Source organism: Gopherus evgoodei, chromosome 3 (assembly GCF_007399415.2).
Source record: "Gopherus evgoodei ecotype Sinaloan lineage chromosome 3, rGopEvg1_v1.p, whole genome shotgun sequence".
NCBI classification, from domain to species: Eukaryota; Metazoa; Chordata; order Testudines; family Testudinidae; genus Gopherus; species Gopherus evgoodei.
Window position 1 is genome coordinate 4,593,846 of NC_044324.1, and position 17,435 is coordinate 4,611,280.

The 17,435-nt window shown below is 64.0% G+C and overlaps 1 protein-coding gene across 3 annotated transcripts; it reads right to left on the minus strand.

Moving 5' to 3' along the window:
- Positions 1-7,374: 7,374 nt before the first annotated feature.
- Positions 7,375-17,435, minus strand: DTX3 (deltex E3 ubiquitin ligase 3). Of its 3 annotated transcripts, none has more exons than XM_030554634.1 (6): positions 17,365-17,435; positions 13,201-13,334; positions 12,570-12,641; positions 9,779-10,512; positions 8,375-8,592; positions 7,375-7,722 (listed from the first exon to the last, which is right to left on the minus strand). In XM_030554634.1, the coding sequence occupies exons 3-6, from the start codon at positions 12,580-12,582 to the stop codon at positions 7,647-7,649; spliced, it is 1,041 nt and encodes a 346-aa protein (XP_030410494.1). In that variant the 5' UTR covers positions 12,583-12,641; positions 13,201-13,334; positions 17,365-17,435; the 3' UTR covers positions 7,375-7,646. The 3 variants fall into 3 exon arrangements, with proteins under 3 accessions (XP_030410494.1, XP_030410493.1, XP_030410492.1); XM_030554633.1 differs by lacking the exon at positions 17,365-17,435 and adding an exon at positions 16,739-16,823; XM_030554632.1 differs by lacking the exons at positions 12,570-12,641; positions 13,201-13,334; positions 17,365-17,435 and having other exon boundaries at positions 9,779-10,609.

A 17,435-nucleotide genomic window follows, 5' to 3' on the forward strand; every position in this document is an offset into this window, starting at 1 on the left:
GAAGCCTTAATAGGTGGCCTGTGCTAGGGGAGGTGGGGGGCTGACCCTGCCCACGCTCACACCCTCCTGCCAAGGTAGGTGTGCAGGAGCGCAGCTGTCTCAGCCCCAGGGACAGAGCCCTCCCCTGGCTCAGCCACGCCCAGAGGGGAAGGCGAGTGCTGAAAATGCAGCTGCCTCTGGGGAGGAACAGGCTAGACCAGGAAACCTGGCATGTCCAGGTAAGCCTGAGCTGGGATTTAGCCAGGAGGCTTCGGCCTAGTCCCTGGGACCATCAGGAAGGAGGTGGGGGGTTGATTTTCCACCATGCTGGGTGCAGCTGGGGTCAGACTGGGACAGAGGGGAGACCCCTCTGCCCAGCACCCCCAGTGCTGAGGCCAGTCCTGGCTCCAAGGGGAGCCCCCGCCCCAGTTTTGCAGTGCCCCTTGTGCTCTTTGCAGCCTCCCAGCCAAGGGGTAACCAGGCCTGGCCCCGCTCAGCTGATGAGCCCAGTCAGGGTTCCGGGCCGTGGCACCGTGCCCGCTGGGCGCGAGACTGCCCCGGGGCCCTCTTGGCCAATCGGCATCCAGCTCACGGTCAGCGACCCGCAAGCAGAAAGCTTTTTATAACCACCGCTGAGTATTTATAGCGCCAACTTGTCTGCTGCGGAGCCCTGCCAACCTCACCCCCGTCCCCCCCTGGCAGTGCCCTTCTCTCCCCCACCCCAGCCCGCCTGCTTCGCTGAACCAAGGATTAATTCTACCGTCGCCCTCCCCTCCCAGCCGGGGGCAGCTGGCCTTGCCCTGCTGCCCGGGCGCTAAAATCAACCCCCCTGAACCTCATTTGCCTCGGGCCAGCTCCTGCCAAGCCATGGGGCAAGGCAAGGGATCCGAAGTCAGGGCAGGCTGGGCCAGGGCGAGAGGCCACTGTGGCATTTAACACCCCCCCTTGTTGATGCCTGGGTGGCCCCAGGGCCCAGCAAGTACAAAGGGGACTTAGAACCACTTTGAGGGGGTGTAAATGGCTAGAAGAGGGTCAGAGGCACATGGTTGGTGCCAGCTGGGCACGTCCGCATGAGGAGGGAGGGATGGCTAGCGAGTCAGGGGGGATAGAGGGGTCTGGATAAGGAGACATGCTGTGTGGGGGAGGAGAGCTGGATAGAGGGATGTGTGGGCAGGTGGATGGGGGTGGGGACGGCTGGATGGGCAGCGGGTGTTTGAGGGAATGGATAGAGGGAGGGGGAGTGGGAGTGGATGGATGGACAGACAGACGTGTGGGGGGGATGGATGGTTGGATGGATGGAGAGGTGTGTTAGGGTGGATGGATGGACAGAGGGATGTGTGGGCAGGTGGATGGGGGTGGGGACAGCTGGATGGACAGCGGGTGTGTGAGGGAATGGATAGAGGGAGGGGGAGTGGGTGTGGATGGATGGACAGACAGACGTGTGGGGGGAGATGGATGGACGGACAGATGGGGGGATGGATGGTTGGATGGATGGAGAGGTGTGTTAGGGTGGATGGATGGACAGACGGATGTGTGGGGATGGATGGATGAACAGAGGACTGTGTGGGGACAGATAGACGGACAGACAGACACAGGAGTGTGTGCAGATGGATAGATGAATTGCGGTGTATGGGGGGCGGATGGATGGACGGACAGAGGACTGTGTGGGGGTGGATGGACGGACACAGGTGTGTGTGGGGATGGATAGATGAATTGATGTGGGAGGGATGGATGGTTGGAGGGGTGTAGGGATGGATCTATGGATGGATGGACATGGGGGTGTGTATGGATGGATGGATGGACGGAGAGAGGGGTGGGGGTGGATGAACAGACACAGGGCTGTGTGGGGATGGATCGGTGGACGGACAGAGGACTGTGTGGGGATAGATGGATGAACGGAGAGAGTGGTGTGTGGGGCTGGGTGGATGGAGAGAGGGCTGTGGGGGTGGATGGATGGATGAATTGGGGTGGTGGTCAATGGATGGTTGGAGGGGCATGGGGGTGGATGAATGGATGGATGGACATGGGGCTGTATGGGAATGGATGGATAAATTGGGGTGTGTGGGAGAAAGGATGGTTGGAGGGGTATGGGGGTGGATGGATGGACGGACGGACAGAAGGACATGAGTGTGTGGAGATGGATGAATGGGGGGTGTGTGGGTAGATGGATGGATGGACAGAGAGGGGGTGTGTGGAGATGGATGGATGAATTGGGGTGGTGGTGGATGGATGGTTGGAGGGGTATGGGAGTGGATGGACGGATGGACAGATGGACATGGGTGTGTGGGAATGGATGAATGAGGGTGTGTGCATATGTGGGTAGATGGATGAATGGACATGGGGTGGGGGGGATGGATGGGTGGATGGAGGGGGGTGTGGGGATGGATGGATGGATGGTTGGAGGGGTACAGGGGTGGATAAATGGATGAATGGACACGGGTGTGTGGGGATTGATGGATGAATTGGGGTGGTGGTGGATGGATGGTTGGAGGGGTATAGGGGTGATGAATGGATGAATGGACACGGGTGTGTGGGGATGGATGGATGAATTGGGGTGGTGGTGGATGGATGGTTGGAGGGGTATGGGAGTGGATGGATGGACGGACAGATGGACATGGGTGTGTGGGAATGGATGAATGGGGGTGTGTGCATGTGTGGGTAGATAGATATATAGACACGGGGTGGGGGGGATGGATGGGTGGATGGAGAGGGGGTATGTGGGGTTGGGTGGATGAATTGGGGGGATGGGGGATGGAAGTTTGGAGGGCTATGGTGGTGGATGGATGAACGGACAGACACGGGTGTGGGGGTGGATGGACGAACGGACAGACACAGGGTGTGTGGGGGTGGATGGGAGTGAGGTGAACGGGGCTCCCGGCTCCAGCCATCTCCACTCCCTGGGGGATGAATTGGGGGGGGGTGAGGTCCAAGAGCTTACAGAGGGATTTGGTGGGAGGGGTAGTAGCCAGTGCCCCCCCATTTCAGGGAAGGGGGCATAGATCAGCACACAGACACCCCATGGGTGGGATGAGCCCAGCTGGGCACTGCAGAATCTGCCCCCCACCCTCACCTGGCTGGGACCAGCTGGCCAAGCGCAGGGGGTGGAACTTAGCACCTGTGCCTTTGCCGTGGGGCTGAGGTGCCCTCAGGCACCGATCTGTGGGCAGAGGTGCCCAGCTGGGCCCAGCAAGGCAGGGGTCAGCTGGCCCGGGCTAGCTTGGCCCGCCCACTGGGGTTGTCTATTAAACCAGTTATCCTCATCCTCCTGGGCGCACACGGGTGCAACCGACTCCAGGAGGTTTGGGGCAGGGGATCCCGCCCCCCGCGAAGCCCCAGCACCAGCGTGAGGAATGTACCGTTCTCCCGGGGGGACACTGAGGCACAGAGCTGGAGGGTGACATGCCCAAAGGCAGGAGCAGCAGCTCAGGGAAAGAGCTGAGGCTAGAACCCAGATATCCTGGCTCCCAGACCCCCCTGCTCTAACCACTAGGAACAGCTGAAGAAGTTTGAGCCGCGATTCCCCGGGCCTGACCGGTGCTGGAGCAGTCTGTCCTTGAGGCAAGGCCGGGAGGAAACGCTCCGAGCCCCCCAGGGCTGCAGCAGGAGCAGCCTATATTTAGCCCCTTCCCCTCCCAGGGGCTCCTCCACCACCTTCCCATACTTGGCCATTTCCCCGTCATTGGAGACCAATGGGGGCCCCCCTCCTCCCTGGCCAGCTGGCTCTGGAGTCCAGCCTGCAGCTGGGATGGGGGGGGGTTCATTGCAGGCACCGTGGGGGAGGAGACAGATGCTCCATCACCACATCTGGCCATCCTGGGGGTTGGGGGGTTCCAACCCCTGACCAAAGTTGGGGGGGGGGGGAAGTGCAGCCATCTGAGACATGCTGTTTGTGGTGAGGGAGTGGGGTGGAGTGGTTAAAGCAAGGGATGGGCTCACCGGACTCCTGGATTCTGTTCCCAGTTCTGGGAGGGGAGCGGAGTGGGGTTGAGTCCGGTGGGTTAGCGGGGTGGGGGAGAGGGGCTCGGAGCCAGGACTTCTGGGTTCCATTCCCAGGTCTGGGAGGGGAGTGGGGTCCAGTGGGTTAGAAGTGGGGGGGCTCAAGAGCCAGGACTCCGGGGTTCCATTCCCAGCTCCGGGAGGGGAGTTGGGTCCAGTGGTTAGAGCATGGGGGAGGGGGTGGCTCAGAGCCAGGATTCCTGGGTTCCACTCCTGGCTGTGTCCTAGTTGCATCCCCTCCTGCTGCTTCCTTTTCTCCTGGTGTAACATGGTGCAGCCCCAGGGGTAGCTGCACTTTTTCTTCAAGCCAGAGGTCCCAACCTTACCCAGGTGCTGGGGGAGGGGGGATTCCAACCCAGGCCAGAGCCAACCAGGGGAATAGCTCAGCCCTAGTGGGTTTGTCTGGATTTTGGGCACCAAATTCAAGGCCTAGTCAGAGAACTCGGGTTCCCGTGCCCAGCTCGACAGGCAAGCTGGTTCTTACCAGCCTTGCTCCCACTGCTCGGGGAGCTGGATTACCTACAGTGACGCATCGACACCCCAGTGGCACAGCCCCCGCGGTACCAGGGCAGCACAGCTACAGCCCTTGTCAGCCTCAGTTTCCCCCCCAGCCCTTGTGTCTTCAGCCCATGAGTGCTCGGCAGCAGGGCTGGCGTATCTCTGCGGTACAGAGGAAAGCCCCTCAATACCGTTCAACATGGGAATGGATATTTCAGCCCATCCGGCTTTTCAGAGAGTCCCTGGTTTTCAGATCCTCTCTACAGCTGGCCGGTGTCAGCACAGGGCAGAGTCCTGAAGGGAGGGTGCAGAGTGTCCCATGGGGCCAGCGGTTGGGTCCCAGGGCCCCAGAAAGGCCCACGACAATGAGAAAATCCTGCCCCAGGGCATGCGGGAGTGAGAAGGGGCCCTCAGAGCGGAGGGGGGCAGCCACGCGGCTGGCTGAGCCTGCTGGAGGCCAGAGCCCATCACACGGGCAGGCGCTGGCTGTTTCCTGTGCCCATCTAGGCTCTCTGGTCTGGTACTGAGACTGGAGGCTCATGGGACAGGTCTGCCTGTGTGTACAGCTCCGAGCACAAACAATGTGGGGCCATGCCGGGGGCTCCTAGTGCTACCGTAATACACCTAATAAATAACATACAGAACCGAGCACAAATGGTGTGGGGCCATGCTGGGGGCTCCCAGCGCTACCATAATACACCTAATAAATAACATACAGCTCCGAGCACAAACCGTGTGGGGCCATGGTGAGGGCTCCCAGTGCTACCGTAATACACCTAATAAATAACGTACAGCGCTTAGTACAAAAGGTGCAGGGCCATGGCTGGGGTGAAGCGCTACCGTAATACACCTAATAAATAATGTACAGTGCTGAGCACAGTGGGTGTAGGGCCATGCCGGGGGCTCCCAGCGCTACTGTAATACACATCAATAATAGCAGCCCTGCAACTCCCAGAAAGCCAGCACCAGGCAGCCTCGGGCAACCTTATCCTCAATAATCCCAGCAGAGGCCCTCCCCCCACGGCCCCCGCCACCGGGCTCAGAAAGGGGGCTGCAGACGTGTTGCATACTTTTATTCAACCAAAGCTACAGAATCCAGGACAGACAAGTCAGGGGCCGAGCGACTCGGTTTCTCCTCTTTTTTTAACCAGCAACCCTCCCCCCCACCCCGTGGAAAGACACAGGACCCATCCTCCCCGGGACGGCACTCAGCCGGGGCACGGGGGGGGGGGAGGTTAACACAGGACAGAGAGCAGAGTCTGCTCACAGAATGTGATGCATCATCTCTACCACACACGGTACACGCTGCGCGCCCGCAGCCACATGCTGAGAATAGGCAAAAGAAACAGAAGGGCCCCGTGCCGCCTGCCGGCAGTGCCCAGGCAGGTGGAGCCAGCGGCAATGGCTGGGGGAGGCCGGTCGGCAGAGTTCAGATCCAGACGACGGCACCGGGCTCTGGCATAGCCGCGTCCAGGACCAGGCCCCGGCAGAGAGTCCGGATCGGGATTGGAGGGGTATGTACAGGAGAGGTGGGTCCCGGCGGGAGCCTTTGTCCACAGGCAGGCAGAGGGTGCTGAGGCAGGCGTCCTGGCAGGGCCGAGTCATTGCAAAGCTCCGGAAATCAGTGCACAGCCGGCAGTGGCTCCGGAGCTCTGGGGCCCAGCAGGAACCGGAGAGGAGGGCGGCTGGGCCCAGGGCCGGGTGCTGTGCAACGGGGTGTCATATGCGAGCCAGGCCCCTCTTACACCTACACACGTCTCGTACAGTCACCACAAGTGCACACCCTGATCTCACCCGCGCAGTGCACACGCTCCACATACAACCCCCGACTCCACCCACCAGGTACAGCCACACCACCTTCACCCCCTGTACACACAACCCCCGACCCCACCCACCCACCAGGTACAGCCACACCACCTTCACCCCCTGTACACGCAACCCCCGACCCCACCCACCCACCAGGTACAGCCATACCAACCTCACCCCCTGCACACGCAACCCCCGACCCCACCCACCCACCAGGTACAGCCACACCAACCTCACCCCCTGCACATGCAACCCCCGACCCCACCCACCAGGTACAGCCACACCACCCTCACCCCCTGTACACGCAACCCCCGACCCCACCTGCCCGGCACAGCCACGCCACCCTCACCCTCTGCACACGCAACCCCCGACCTCACCCACCAGGTACAGCCATACCAACCTCACCCCCTGCACATGCAACCCCCGACCCCACCCACCCACCAGGTATAGCCACACCACCCTCACCCCCTGCACACGCAACCCCCGACCCCACCCGCCCGGCACAGCCACGCCACCCTCACCCCCTGCACATGCAACCCCCGACCCCACCCACCCACCAGGTATAGCCACACCACCCTCACCCCCTGCACACGCAACCCCCGACTCCACCCACCAGGTACAGCCACACCACCCTCACCCTCTGTACACGCAACCCCCGACCCCACCCACCAGGTACAGCCACACCACCCTCACCCCCTGCACACGCAACCCCCGACCCCATCCGCCCAGCACAGCCACACCACCCTCACCCCCTGTACACGCAACCCCCGACTCCACCCACCAGGTACAGCCACACCACCCTCACCCCCTGCACACGCAACCCCCGACCCCATCCGCCCAGCACAGCCACACCACCCTCACCCCCTGTACACGCAACCCCCGACTCCACCCACCAGGTACAGCCACACCACCCTCACCCCCTGTACATGCAACCCCCGACCCCATTCGCCAGGCACAGCCACACCACCCTCACCCCCTGCACACGCAACCCCCGACCCCATCCGCCAGGCACAGCCACACCACCCTCACCCCCTGCACACGCAACCCCCGACCCCACCCGCCCGGTACAGCCACACAACCCCTGATCTCTCTCTCTCTCTCTCACACAGACACACACTTTATCTCACTCTACCCTCTCCATACACCCCCCTCTCGTCACACATTTCCCTCCCCCCCGACCCCTCCAGGTAGCATTGGCAGTGGGGAGAGGCTCTGGCACTGATAGCGCGGCGCCCTTAGCCGCAATCCAGGGTGGAGACAGCGAAGCACCTTGCCATGACGGATGCGTGGCTGCCCCAGGCCCAGCTGGACATGAGACGCTGTGCGGCCCCCCTGGCACCACAGCAGGAGCCGCAGCAGAGAAAGGGTTAATCCTCAGTGAGGCCTTTGGCTCGGAGCTCCTCCTGCACCCTGGCGAGGTACGTGGGGTCGGGGTACCCGAATCTAGGAGACACACAGGGGAGACGTCAGCCATGCACAGCCCTACTCCCACCTGGACAGCTCCCCAGCCCACCTCCTGCCCCCGCCCGCCGCAGCAGCCCCCGGCTTGGCCAGCTCAGCTGTGCACTGCCATGCACAGGGGGATCCCGGCACCTCCCGGGTCTGGGGGGCGCTTGGCCAGGGCGCAGGGTAGTTTGTGTCCCAATTCCTGAAGAAAAGACCCCGGGAGCTGCCAGGGTCACAAGCGTCTTGGCACGCAGCACAGTGCCCCCTGGTGGTGGCGATTGGGGTCAGCGCCGACAGCCAGGGCAGAGGGCCCCCCGCTGAGCCCCCGGCACTGGGGTACTTGCCAACAGCCAGGGCAAGGCGCCCCCTGCTGAGCCCCCACACTGCAGCACAGCACCCCCTAGCACCACATTGCGGAATTAGGGTCAGCACTGACAGTATGGGGAGAGCACCCCCATCTCACTGCCCGCAGCACAGGGTCCCCTAGCACTGGGGCCAGCGCTGACAGCCAGGGGACAGTGCCCCCTACTGAGCCCCTCACCCCCGGGGTTTCCAGGGCCAGTCAGGCCCACTCAGGAGCACAGACGGGTCACCCCCCGCCCCTACCCCTGGCCCCCAGCCCGTGAGCCCTGCGGCGGCAGCTGCCTACAGCTGGGGTCCCCCGGTGCAGTTGGTTTTGTGGTGGATGTCGTTCCACGTGATGACGTTGGCTCTGCCTGTGGTCATGGATGTGCCGATGGTGAAGGTCAGGCGCTGGTCGAAGGCCTTGCGGAACAGGGCCAGCACCTTGTTCCCCTCCGGGCAGTCGGGCAGGTAGGCCACCCGCGTGGTGCCCGGGTACCGCACGCCAGGGTTTGGATGCTCCACCTGTAAGGGGGGTGGGGAGAGACCATCAGACCCCAGGGATGGTGTGAAGCCTGGCACAGACGCTGCTGCCAGGCAGGGCTGATGCTGCCCACGGGCTGGAGTCTCCTCCAGTGCTCGCTGCAGGCATCAGACAACCCCCTGGGTCGCTCCGGCTAGGGGCTTGGTCTCTGCAGAACCCTGGGGGCTGATGATCCTGCATCTTGCTGAGGGGGCATCATGCCTGGGGAGGCAGAAATGAACCCTGATCACTGCCCCTCAAATGCCAACCTGCTTCTGGCCTCCACAGTGCCCAGCCTCCCTGAGCCCCAGGGCACCGGCAGTCCAGAAGAGCCACGACAAGGTAGGGCTGGTGTCCCCGAGCATCGCCCCTGCCAGGGCTGTGCCCAAGGCTCTGCCATGCCCCTGGGACAAAGGCAGGGATCGGATGGTTGTGGGAGGAGTTAGATCTACCTAGATTTACCAGAGCGGAGGGGAAATTAGCAGATTGGGAAGGTAGGTGACAGGAAACGGGGAGGCATCCAAGGGCCAATGCAGCTGGGGGCGGGGGCACTGCACATGGGACTGGGAGAGCAGGGGCTGGGAGTGAGGGGCACCGGCAGAGCTGGCGGGCGGGATCCCAGGGCTGGGCTAGCAGGGGCTGTGGGTTGGGATTGAGGGGCACCGGCAGAGCTGGCCGGGGGAAGCCCAGGGCTGGGCTAGGAGGGGCTGCGGGTCTGGAGTGAGGGGCACCGGGGTTAAGGGGAGCCCAGGGCCGCACTAGCAGGGGTTGCGGATCGGGAGTGAGAGGCACCGGCAGGGCTGGGGTGTGGGGAGCCCAGGGCTGGGGAGCAGGGGGCTGTGGGTCGGGACTGAAGGGCACCGGAAGAGCTGGAGGTGGGGAGCCCAGGGCTTGGCTAGGAGGGGGCTGTGGGTCGGGAGTGAGGGGCACCGGCAAGGCTAGGGTTTGGGGAGCCCAGGGCTGGGCTAGCAGGGGTTGCGGATCGGGAGTGAGAGGCACTGGCAGAGCTGGGGGTAGGGGGCCCGGGGCTGTGGATCAGGGTCGACGGGCACCGGCAGAGGCAGGGAAGCTGACCCAGAACACCCCCCTCACAGCTGACTGCCTCAACAAGCCCCCTGGCCCTCGCTGCAGCCAGGCTGGGGGGAGAGGGGGCTGCAGAGCTGAGGCTGGAGGCGAGGGAGGACTCACCCCTTGGACGCCAGGCGGGAAGACGTACTGGATGATGATGGTGCCGTATTTCTCGTAGCCGGGGAGCAGCAGGCTCGAGTCCTTGGACACCAGCATGCGCCCGTTCTCGGGCTGGTTGCCCACCAGCTGCCCGTAGAAGCGCCCGCACATGGGGCAGGCCCGCTTGACCTGCAGCGCCCGTGTGATGCAGGCCTCGCAGAAGGAGTGCCTGCACTTCTCCAGCGTTTTTACGTTCTGGATCTCGCCCAGGCAGATGGGGCACTGGCTCTCCTGCTCCTCCTCCCGCGAGCCGCCCGCTGCCGCCCCCCCCAGCCCTCCCCCGCCTCCTGGACCCCCCGCCCTGGCCCCGGCGGGCTGCTGACCCCGGGAGACGAGGCCGGCCCCGTGCGGGCGCAGCTCGCCCCCGGGTTTCTCCAGCAGGGCCATGCACCCCACCAGCTCGCTCTGCCGCTGCGCCTTCTTCAGCTCCTTCTCCGTCTCCTTGAGCAGGGCCTTGAGCGCTTTGCGGGCCAGGTAGAGGCCGTTGCCGGCCCCGGGGGCCGGCGTGGAGAGCTGCAGCACGTAGATCTCCGAGGTCTCCCCGTCGATCAGAATGCTCAGCTTGGTCTCCTCCTTCAGCCTGACCAGCTTGGAGGGGGCCTCTTTGGTCAGGAAGTCCCAGACGGGCTTAGAGACCGTGAGCTTATTTTTAGTGGCACCTCCGCATGCCGCCATCCTGGATAAAACAAATGACACTGAAGAGAAAAGAACAGTCATCAAAGCCGCCAGCATTGCCTCCCGGGTGGGCTAGAGACAGACAGACAGATAGACAGACACGGACCCCGCCCCACCCCCTTCCACAGCCAGCCAAGTGCCCCAGCCCCAGCCAGGAAGCATCAGGAGGGGCAGATCCCCTCCGGGACCCGGCCGTCCCCTCAGTCCCGGTGTTCTGCAGGGGCGGGCAGCCTGGGCGACCATCATTGTCCCCTCTGGCTTTTAAATCTCTACCCTTAGATCCCGCGCTGACGGGGGTGTCTCTTGGGTCTATTCCCCGATCGCTGTGTGAGTTAGCTCCCGGCCATCTCAGTGGTGGCAGGTGGGTTGTACCCCACTGCCTGCCCCACGCGAACAACCGCCCCCAAGTTCAAATGAAACACACACACCCCACGGCTGACACCCATCACAAACATGACAGTCACGAGACAATCATTTAATAAATATTGCAATTAAAATAAAACAGTGTGGGGCGAGGAAGAAATGCTTGTTTGGGGGCTTAACAAATGGGGGGGTTAACAAACAGGGGGGCATGATTGCTGCGAAAACCCCACTTGTAAGGCCCAAGGCTGTGTCCCCCCACCCCCCCGCACACACACCCCTTGGGTTATGAAACAGCACAGTAATGATGGGAAATCCTGGGTCCTGCGGGAGGAATAAGGAGGCTGGGGGTGGGGCTATCCATGGGAGAAGGAGGGGAGTCTAGTGGGACCCTAAGACACAGCTCTGTCCCCCCGTTAAACTCACCCTCCAGCAGTGCAAATGGGAGTGCATCCTCCCCCCAAGAATCACCCCTGCAGGGGCCTCTGATGGTGAAGTGGGGTCAGGCCCTGCTCCTCCACATGGGGCAGATCAGGGGTGCGGTCAGAGGGCACTGCACCTTGGGTAGCCTCTACGCACCAGGGGGAGCAGAGCTGAAGGTAGAGCAGCCCTGAGGCTGCTGTCATTGACACCTCAGGCCAGGCCCAGAACACGGGGAGCACAGAGAGGTGCAACCCGCCCTGCAGGGATGGGGGACCTCAGGATTGAGCCCCACAAACTGAGCCTGAGCCCTGGACACTAGGAGCAGGTGGCTCCCGAGCCCCATGGCACATTTGGGGAGACCCTCCCCCACACACACTTATCCCTCCCCTCCCCCCAGTAAGTGCCAGGAATAACACCCCCTCATTTACCCCACTTAATCCTGTGCCCTGGGGCTATGGCTGGGACCCTATACCCCATGGGGCAGAGAGCGGCACCAGGCAAGTGCCAGCCTGGATCGAAGGGGGGCACTGGGGTGGGGACAAGGGAGGAGGCCTCTCCCTTCCCCCCACACTGGGGGCCACCCAAGGTCATGCCCCCCCCCCACAACCTCAGCAGGATTCAGACCAACTCTCACCTTGGGTTGGCATGAGGGGGTGGAGGGTGCCCCAAGGAGCTTTTGCCCCAGTCAGTCAGTCCCTGGGTTGGGGTGTCTCAGGAGGGGCGAGGGCTGAATTGGGGCCTGTTGTCTGGGGAAGCCCCTTGGCACCTGACCAGATGTGGGGGGAGGGGACCGGGAGAGCAGGGCTGGGGTAGCCCCAAAGTGGGGCTGAGTTGGGGGGTTGACGGGGGGGCAGGTGTGCTCCACAGAATAGGCCCAGACCCCAAGTGCTGGCTCCCAGCACCCCCTGGATCCCCATTCCCAGACGAACCCAGGCGTCCGGGCTCCCAGACATGCCCCCACCCCCAGCAGCTGTAACCCAGGCCCACCCCCACCAGGGCCCCATGAGCAGACCCACAGCAGGGAGAGGCCAGCCCCTCCCCCCGCAGGAGAGCCCCACACCTGGACGGGCGGGGGGGGGCTCACTGAGACCCCCCCCTTGGATGCAGAGCCCCGGGGGAGAACTATCCCGGGGGGGGGTAGGAGGAAGTAGGGGGCTGGAAAAGGGGGAGACGGACCCTATCGGAGTGGGGGGGGGGGGGCGGGGATGCCTCCTGCCCCTGGGGGGGAGCTGCCCCCCGGGAGGAAGGCGGGGGTGGGGCCGTGGCAGGGGGGTCCGTACCGGGCGGCACCTACCTGGGGAGCCCATGGGAGAGGGAGGCAGGAAGCGCCCGGAGCGCGGAGTTCAGCGGAGCCGCGAACCAGGAACTACAACGACCGGGCGGGGGGGGGGGGGGGGAGACAAGGGGGTTGCGGGTTACGACGCTGCAGGGGCTGCCCCGCCCCCCGTCTATCCAGCCCCCCCCAGTGCCGCGGCTCAGGGCCCCCCCCCATTCGCGGCAGCTGATCGGCCCGGCTGGCGTCATGTCCCCCCCCCGCTGTCTCAGCGCGGTACGGACCCCCCCGCCACGGCACCAGGCAAGTGCCAGCCTGGATCGAAGGGGGGCACTGGGGTGGGGACAAGGCAGGAGGCCTCTCCCTTCCCCCCACACTGGGGGCACCCAAGGTCATGGCTCCCCCCCCCCAACCTCAGCAGGATTCAGACCAACCCTCCCCTTGGGGGTGGCATGAGGGGGCGGAGGGTGCCCCAAGGAGCTTTTGCCCCAGTCAGTCAGGAGAGCTGCCCTGCCTCCCCACCTGATCTCCCCACTGCTCAGGCTGGGCAGGCCCCACTTCCCCATCCCCAGCGGGCTGGGCTGACGGGCATGGGGGGGTCACAAGGGGTCGCAGACGTAGCCTGTGGGGGGCACCTTGCGGCCCATCTTACCAAAACGGCTGCTCCCAGATTACGTTGGATCCCTCACTATGTTCAGAGCCCCGCAGTCAGGGCAGGGAAGGAGCCAAATTCCTGGGACGGACTCACTGCTGGTGGGGGGCCAGGCCAGCCGGACCTCAGGGTTTCTGGGTTGGGGGAAATTTTAACACTGAGTTTGGTTCCAATTCAGATGGAAACTCCACTCCATTTTCTCTTTCGGACACCCCTCTCCCCTCCCCAGGGTGCTCCCCAGATTAATTCCCCGGCTGGGCACCCGCTGATTGAAATAGACAGTTTCACAGCTGCTGTTCAGTGCTGGGAAACCCTGAAACGGACACGAATCCTGGCAGTTTCAGTCAGCAGCAGGCTGAGGCCCTGGGAGCAGCCCGGCCCGGCAGACTGCTCTGGGAAAAGCCAGAACTTCCAGACTCGTGGGCCGGCTGGCTCCCTGCTTCCTCCTGAGCAGCCCTAGGACGGAGGCTGTGAATGGGAGGGGTGTGAACGCTAAGAACCCCCCGGTTTCATTTAAGGGGCACACACTCCTCCCTGCGCAGGGATCCAGCCGGCAAAGGGACATCCATGATTCTCCCCATCCCCCAGTGGGTGCTGATGAATAACGTGCTCCGAAGGACTTTTTCTCCTTACTGCCAGGGGGCTAAGGGTTCAGTCGGTGCCCTGGGCAGGGCCGTTCCTGCCCCTGTTGCGTTGGGTCTCCTGCCTGTCACATCCTCACTGGCCTCAGGAACACCCTGCCAGTTTCTCTTCTCCATGGCTGTTCTCGGCCTCCCTGATATCCTGTGGCAGTGAGTTCCACAGGCCTGTGTGCTACCAAACCTCAAGAACTTGCTCTGCCAGGCAAGAGGCAACCCTGGGGGATGTGAGGGGGCACTTGGGGAGGCAGCTGGCACAAGGAACTGAGAGGGGTATGGCTCTCTGGGCCCTGCTCAATTGATGCAGAGGATGGGGGTGGGGGTTGCTCCCAACCTGCAGGGAATGAGCAGCATCTGGGGGAGGTGCTGTGTCCCACCAGGAACTGCCAACAAACAGCCTGTCTGGATCCATACAACCCAGTGCCCAGCAGCCATGATGCACAGGCCCCTCCCCCTGGTCCATAAACCTCAGCCGGGCCCTGGACTCTCTAGCACCCGGGAGCGCAGTGTGTCATGGGCGCTGCCCGGAGAGGCAGTGTCCCTGCGTGGGCTGTTCACTCCCAGAGCCCCTGGCAGCTGGCGTCACATCTGGCCCCGAGCAGAGCCTGGCATTGCGTCTGGGCAGAGGCCTCCAAGCTGCAGAGAGACCCACTGAGGCATGTGCATCCTCTGATGGGACCAGGACGGGAGCCTGACCCAGCTCCAGGCTTGCAACCTGCTCTGGGGGACCCTCTCCACCCCAGGAACTCCCTTCCCTGCTTCTGATCTCCCTGCCTTCCTGCTGCCATTGAGTGCCTGGGGCCCAGCCCTGCCCCACCAATGCTTACACCCTCCCACCACCAGGACAATGCCACATTTGCCCCACGGCTCCCAACACCAACTGCAGGGTCCCAATCTCCCTACCGGCCATGCCTCAGGCTGAACCCCAGATCTCCCCTGCGCTCCTGCACCCCAGATCCCCCCAGCTGAGCTCGCTTCCCTCAGCTGGGCCATTTGATGCCAGGTAACTTTGACTGACGTCACCAAGCGCCGGACAATGATGAAAACGGCCAGATCGAGAACATTTTGTAGCCAGATCCCTGCACGGTGGGGTCCTGCCTCCGCCCTTCAGCGAATGGGGGGGGTCAGTGTTTGGCTGGGAGACCCCCTGAGACCACCAGGGCACTGCAGGAAGTGTGGGGGGTGGTCGGGGTGGGGGCTCTCCTCACACAGTCAAGGCTGGCTCCAGGGCCACGCTAGGGGGAGCCAGGTGGGCGCTGGAGCTGGTATTTGCCTCTGCTCCAGGCCATGGGTCAGTGCTGCTCACTGGCACAAGGGCTGGTACCAGCAGGGCCCCAGTGGCAGGGCCGGGAGGGGGCACCTGATGGGGAACTCCCCACCACAGGGACGACCCCTTTGCCAGTTCCCCAGGGGAGGAGTCTCTCCTACTGGGAGCAGCAGGTCAGAGGCTGGCCCCCCGTCCCCAGGGCAGCCTCCCTCCCAGTATGAGTGTGACCCTGTAGGCCCCCCCTGCACAGCAGCACCCCCAAGCTGCCATTGGCAATCACAGCCCCGCTGGGATTTACCATCTCCTTCCCTGCGGCTGCCTTGCAATAAACACAGGGCACAGCCCCTGGGAGACCCTACAATAACAAGCCAGCCTGAGCAACCTTCCATTAGCAACCCAGCCACCGCAGCTGCTGCAGGAAGGGACCCCACATCCCACCAGCTGCTCCCATGGGACCCTCTGGGAGCAAACCGGCACTGGCCAGCTGCTTGTGTTGGGGGGAGGGGGGTTCCCAGATTCAGTGGTCCGAGCCCTTGCAGTGTGTGTGTGCGTAGGGGGGAACAGGCAAGAGACAAGGATCCCCTCCCCCATGGGTTGGGGGGGGGGATTTGCTGGTAAAGACCTTGGCTTTTCCAGCCCCAGCTGGGCCCGGGGGGAGACCAGGCACGGATTGAGATGGGCCAGGACTGCAGTGGATCCCCTCCCTGCCCCCTCTCAAACAGGTATGTCAGGGCTGCTCCCCCACCCCCAGCACCATCTCCCTTGAAGGTGGGCTCCCAGGACGCATCAGCCCCGCTGGGAGGGGCAGGGGCGCAGGGTTCTGGGGGGAGCTGGCTCCACTTCCTACCAGGGGCCCCAGACCGGACAGTGCCCAGTGCTGAGATCCTGCTAGGTCAGCATTGCAGCCAAGTGCCCCCCCCCGCCCACAACAGGCTTCACCCTAGTTTGCAGGTGGATCAGGCCCCATCAGGGCACCTGCCACGGGGGTGGGGGTGGGGGCAGGAAAGGAGGTCGGGCTCCGTCAGGGCACCAGGCCTGGCATGGTGGGGGTAAGGCCTATCTGGGTGCCAGGCTGGGGGGGGGGGATTGAGCCCAGCCAGGGCATCTCTGCCACAGGACAAAGAACGGGGAGGGGTGGGCATGGGCTGTTCTGAGCATCCAGCACAGACCGAAAGCTGAGAGAGTGCAGGGATCCTTCCCCCACCCCCGCATCCTTCAGCTCAGACCCCCCGTCCCACCAACCTTCTCCCCTCCCCATCACACCTTCAGCTCAGACCCCCCCATTCCCCCACCCTTCTCCCCTCCCCATCACACTTTCAGCTCAGACCCTCCCTCCCCCCAGCCTTCTCCCCTCCCCATCACACCTTCAGCTCAGACCCCCACATCTGGCCCCACCATTCACCCCCCCATCACCCCTTCCCCATCCTTCAACTCAGACCCATCTCAACCATCCTTCTCCCCTCCCCCACCGCTCCCCCACCTTTCAGCTCAGACCCCTTCATCCCCACACCCTTCACCCCATCCCCCTTCAGCTCAGACCCCCCATCCTTCACCCCTCCCCCATCACCCCTTCCCATCCTTCAGCTCAGACCCCTTCGTCACCCCCACACCCTGCACCCCCCGCAGGACTCACCCCACTGCCGGGACAGGTGATGGGCTCGACCCTCCTCAATCTGCAGCCAAAGGCAGGAAGCCAATCGCCCCCTCCAGAGGCCCAGGTCTATTTTATTCCAACCCCCCCCCCCCCCACACCCGCCCACACAATGGCCCGCAGCGCTGGGAAAGCTGCTATTGTGCATCCGGGCCACGATCCCTGGCACGGGCCCCCTGGAGCAGCCAGACAGGGTCAGGGCCATGCAGCCTCCCCCCCCCAGCCCTACTGCCCCCATCTCAGCAGCCCCCCCCAGCCCTGCCGCCCCATCTCTGCGCCCCCCCCGCCCGCCTCTCTACCCCACCTCTGCAGCCCCCAACCCTGCCGCTCTGCCCCCGCCCCACCTCTGCAGCCCCCAACCCCGCCGCCCCCCATCTCTGCAGCCCCTCCGCCCGCCTCTCCACCCCACCTCTGCAGCCCCCAACCCCGCCGCCCCCCATCTCTGCAGCCCCTCCGCCCGCCTCTCCACCCCATCTCTGCAGCCCCCAACCCTGCCGCTCCCCATCTCTGCAGCCCCAACCCTGCCGCTCCCCATCTCTGCAGCCCCCCAACCCGAGAAAAAGCCTCGCAGCGGCGGCGGGGGGGGTCCGGTCCCGGCCGCTCCGTACCTGGCCGCGCAGCAGCCCCGAGGCGCCGCGGGGCGGGAGCGGGGGTCGCGGCCATGGCGGGCCCGGCCCTT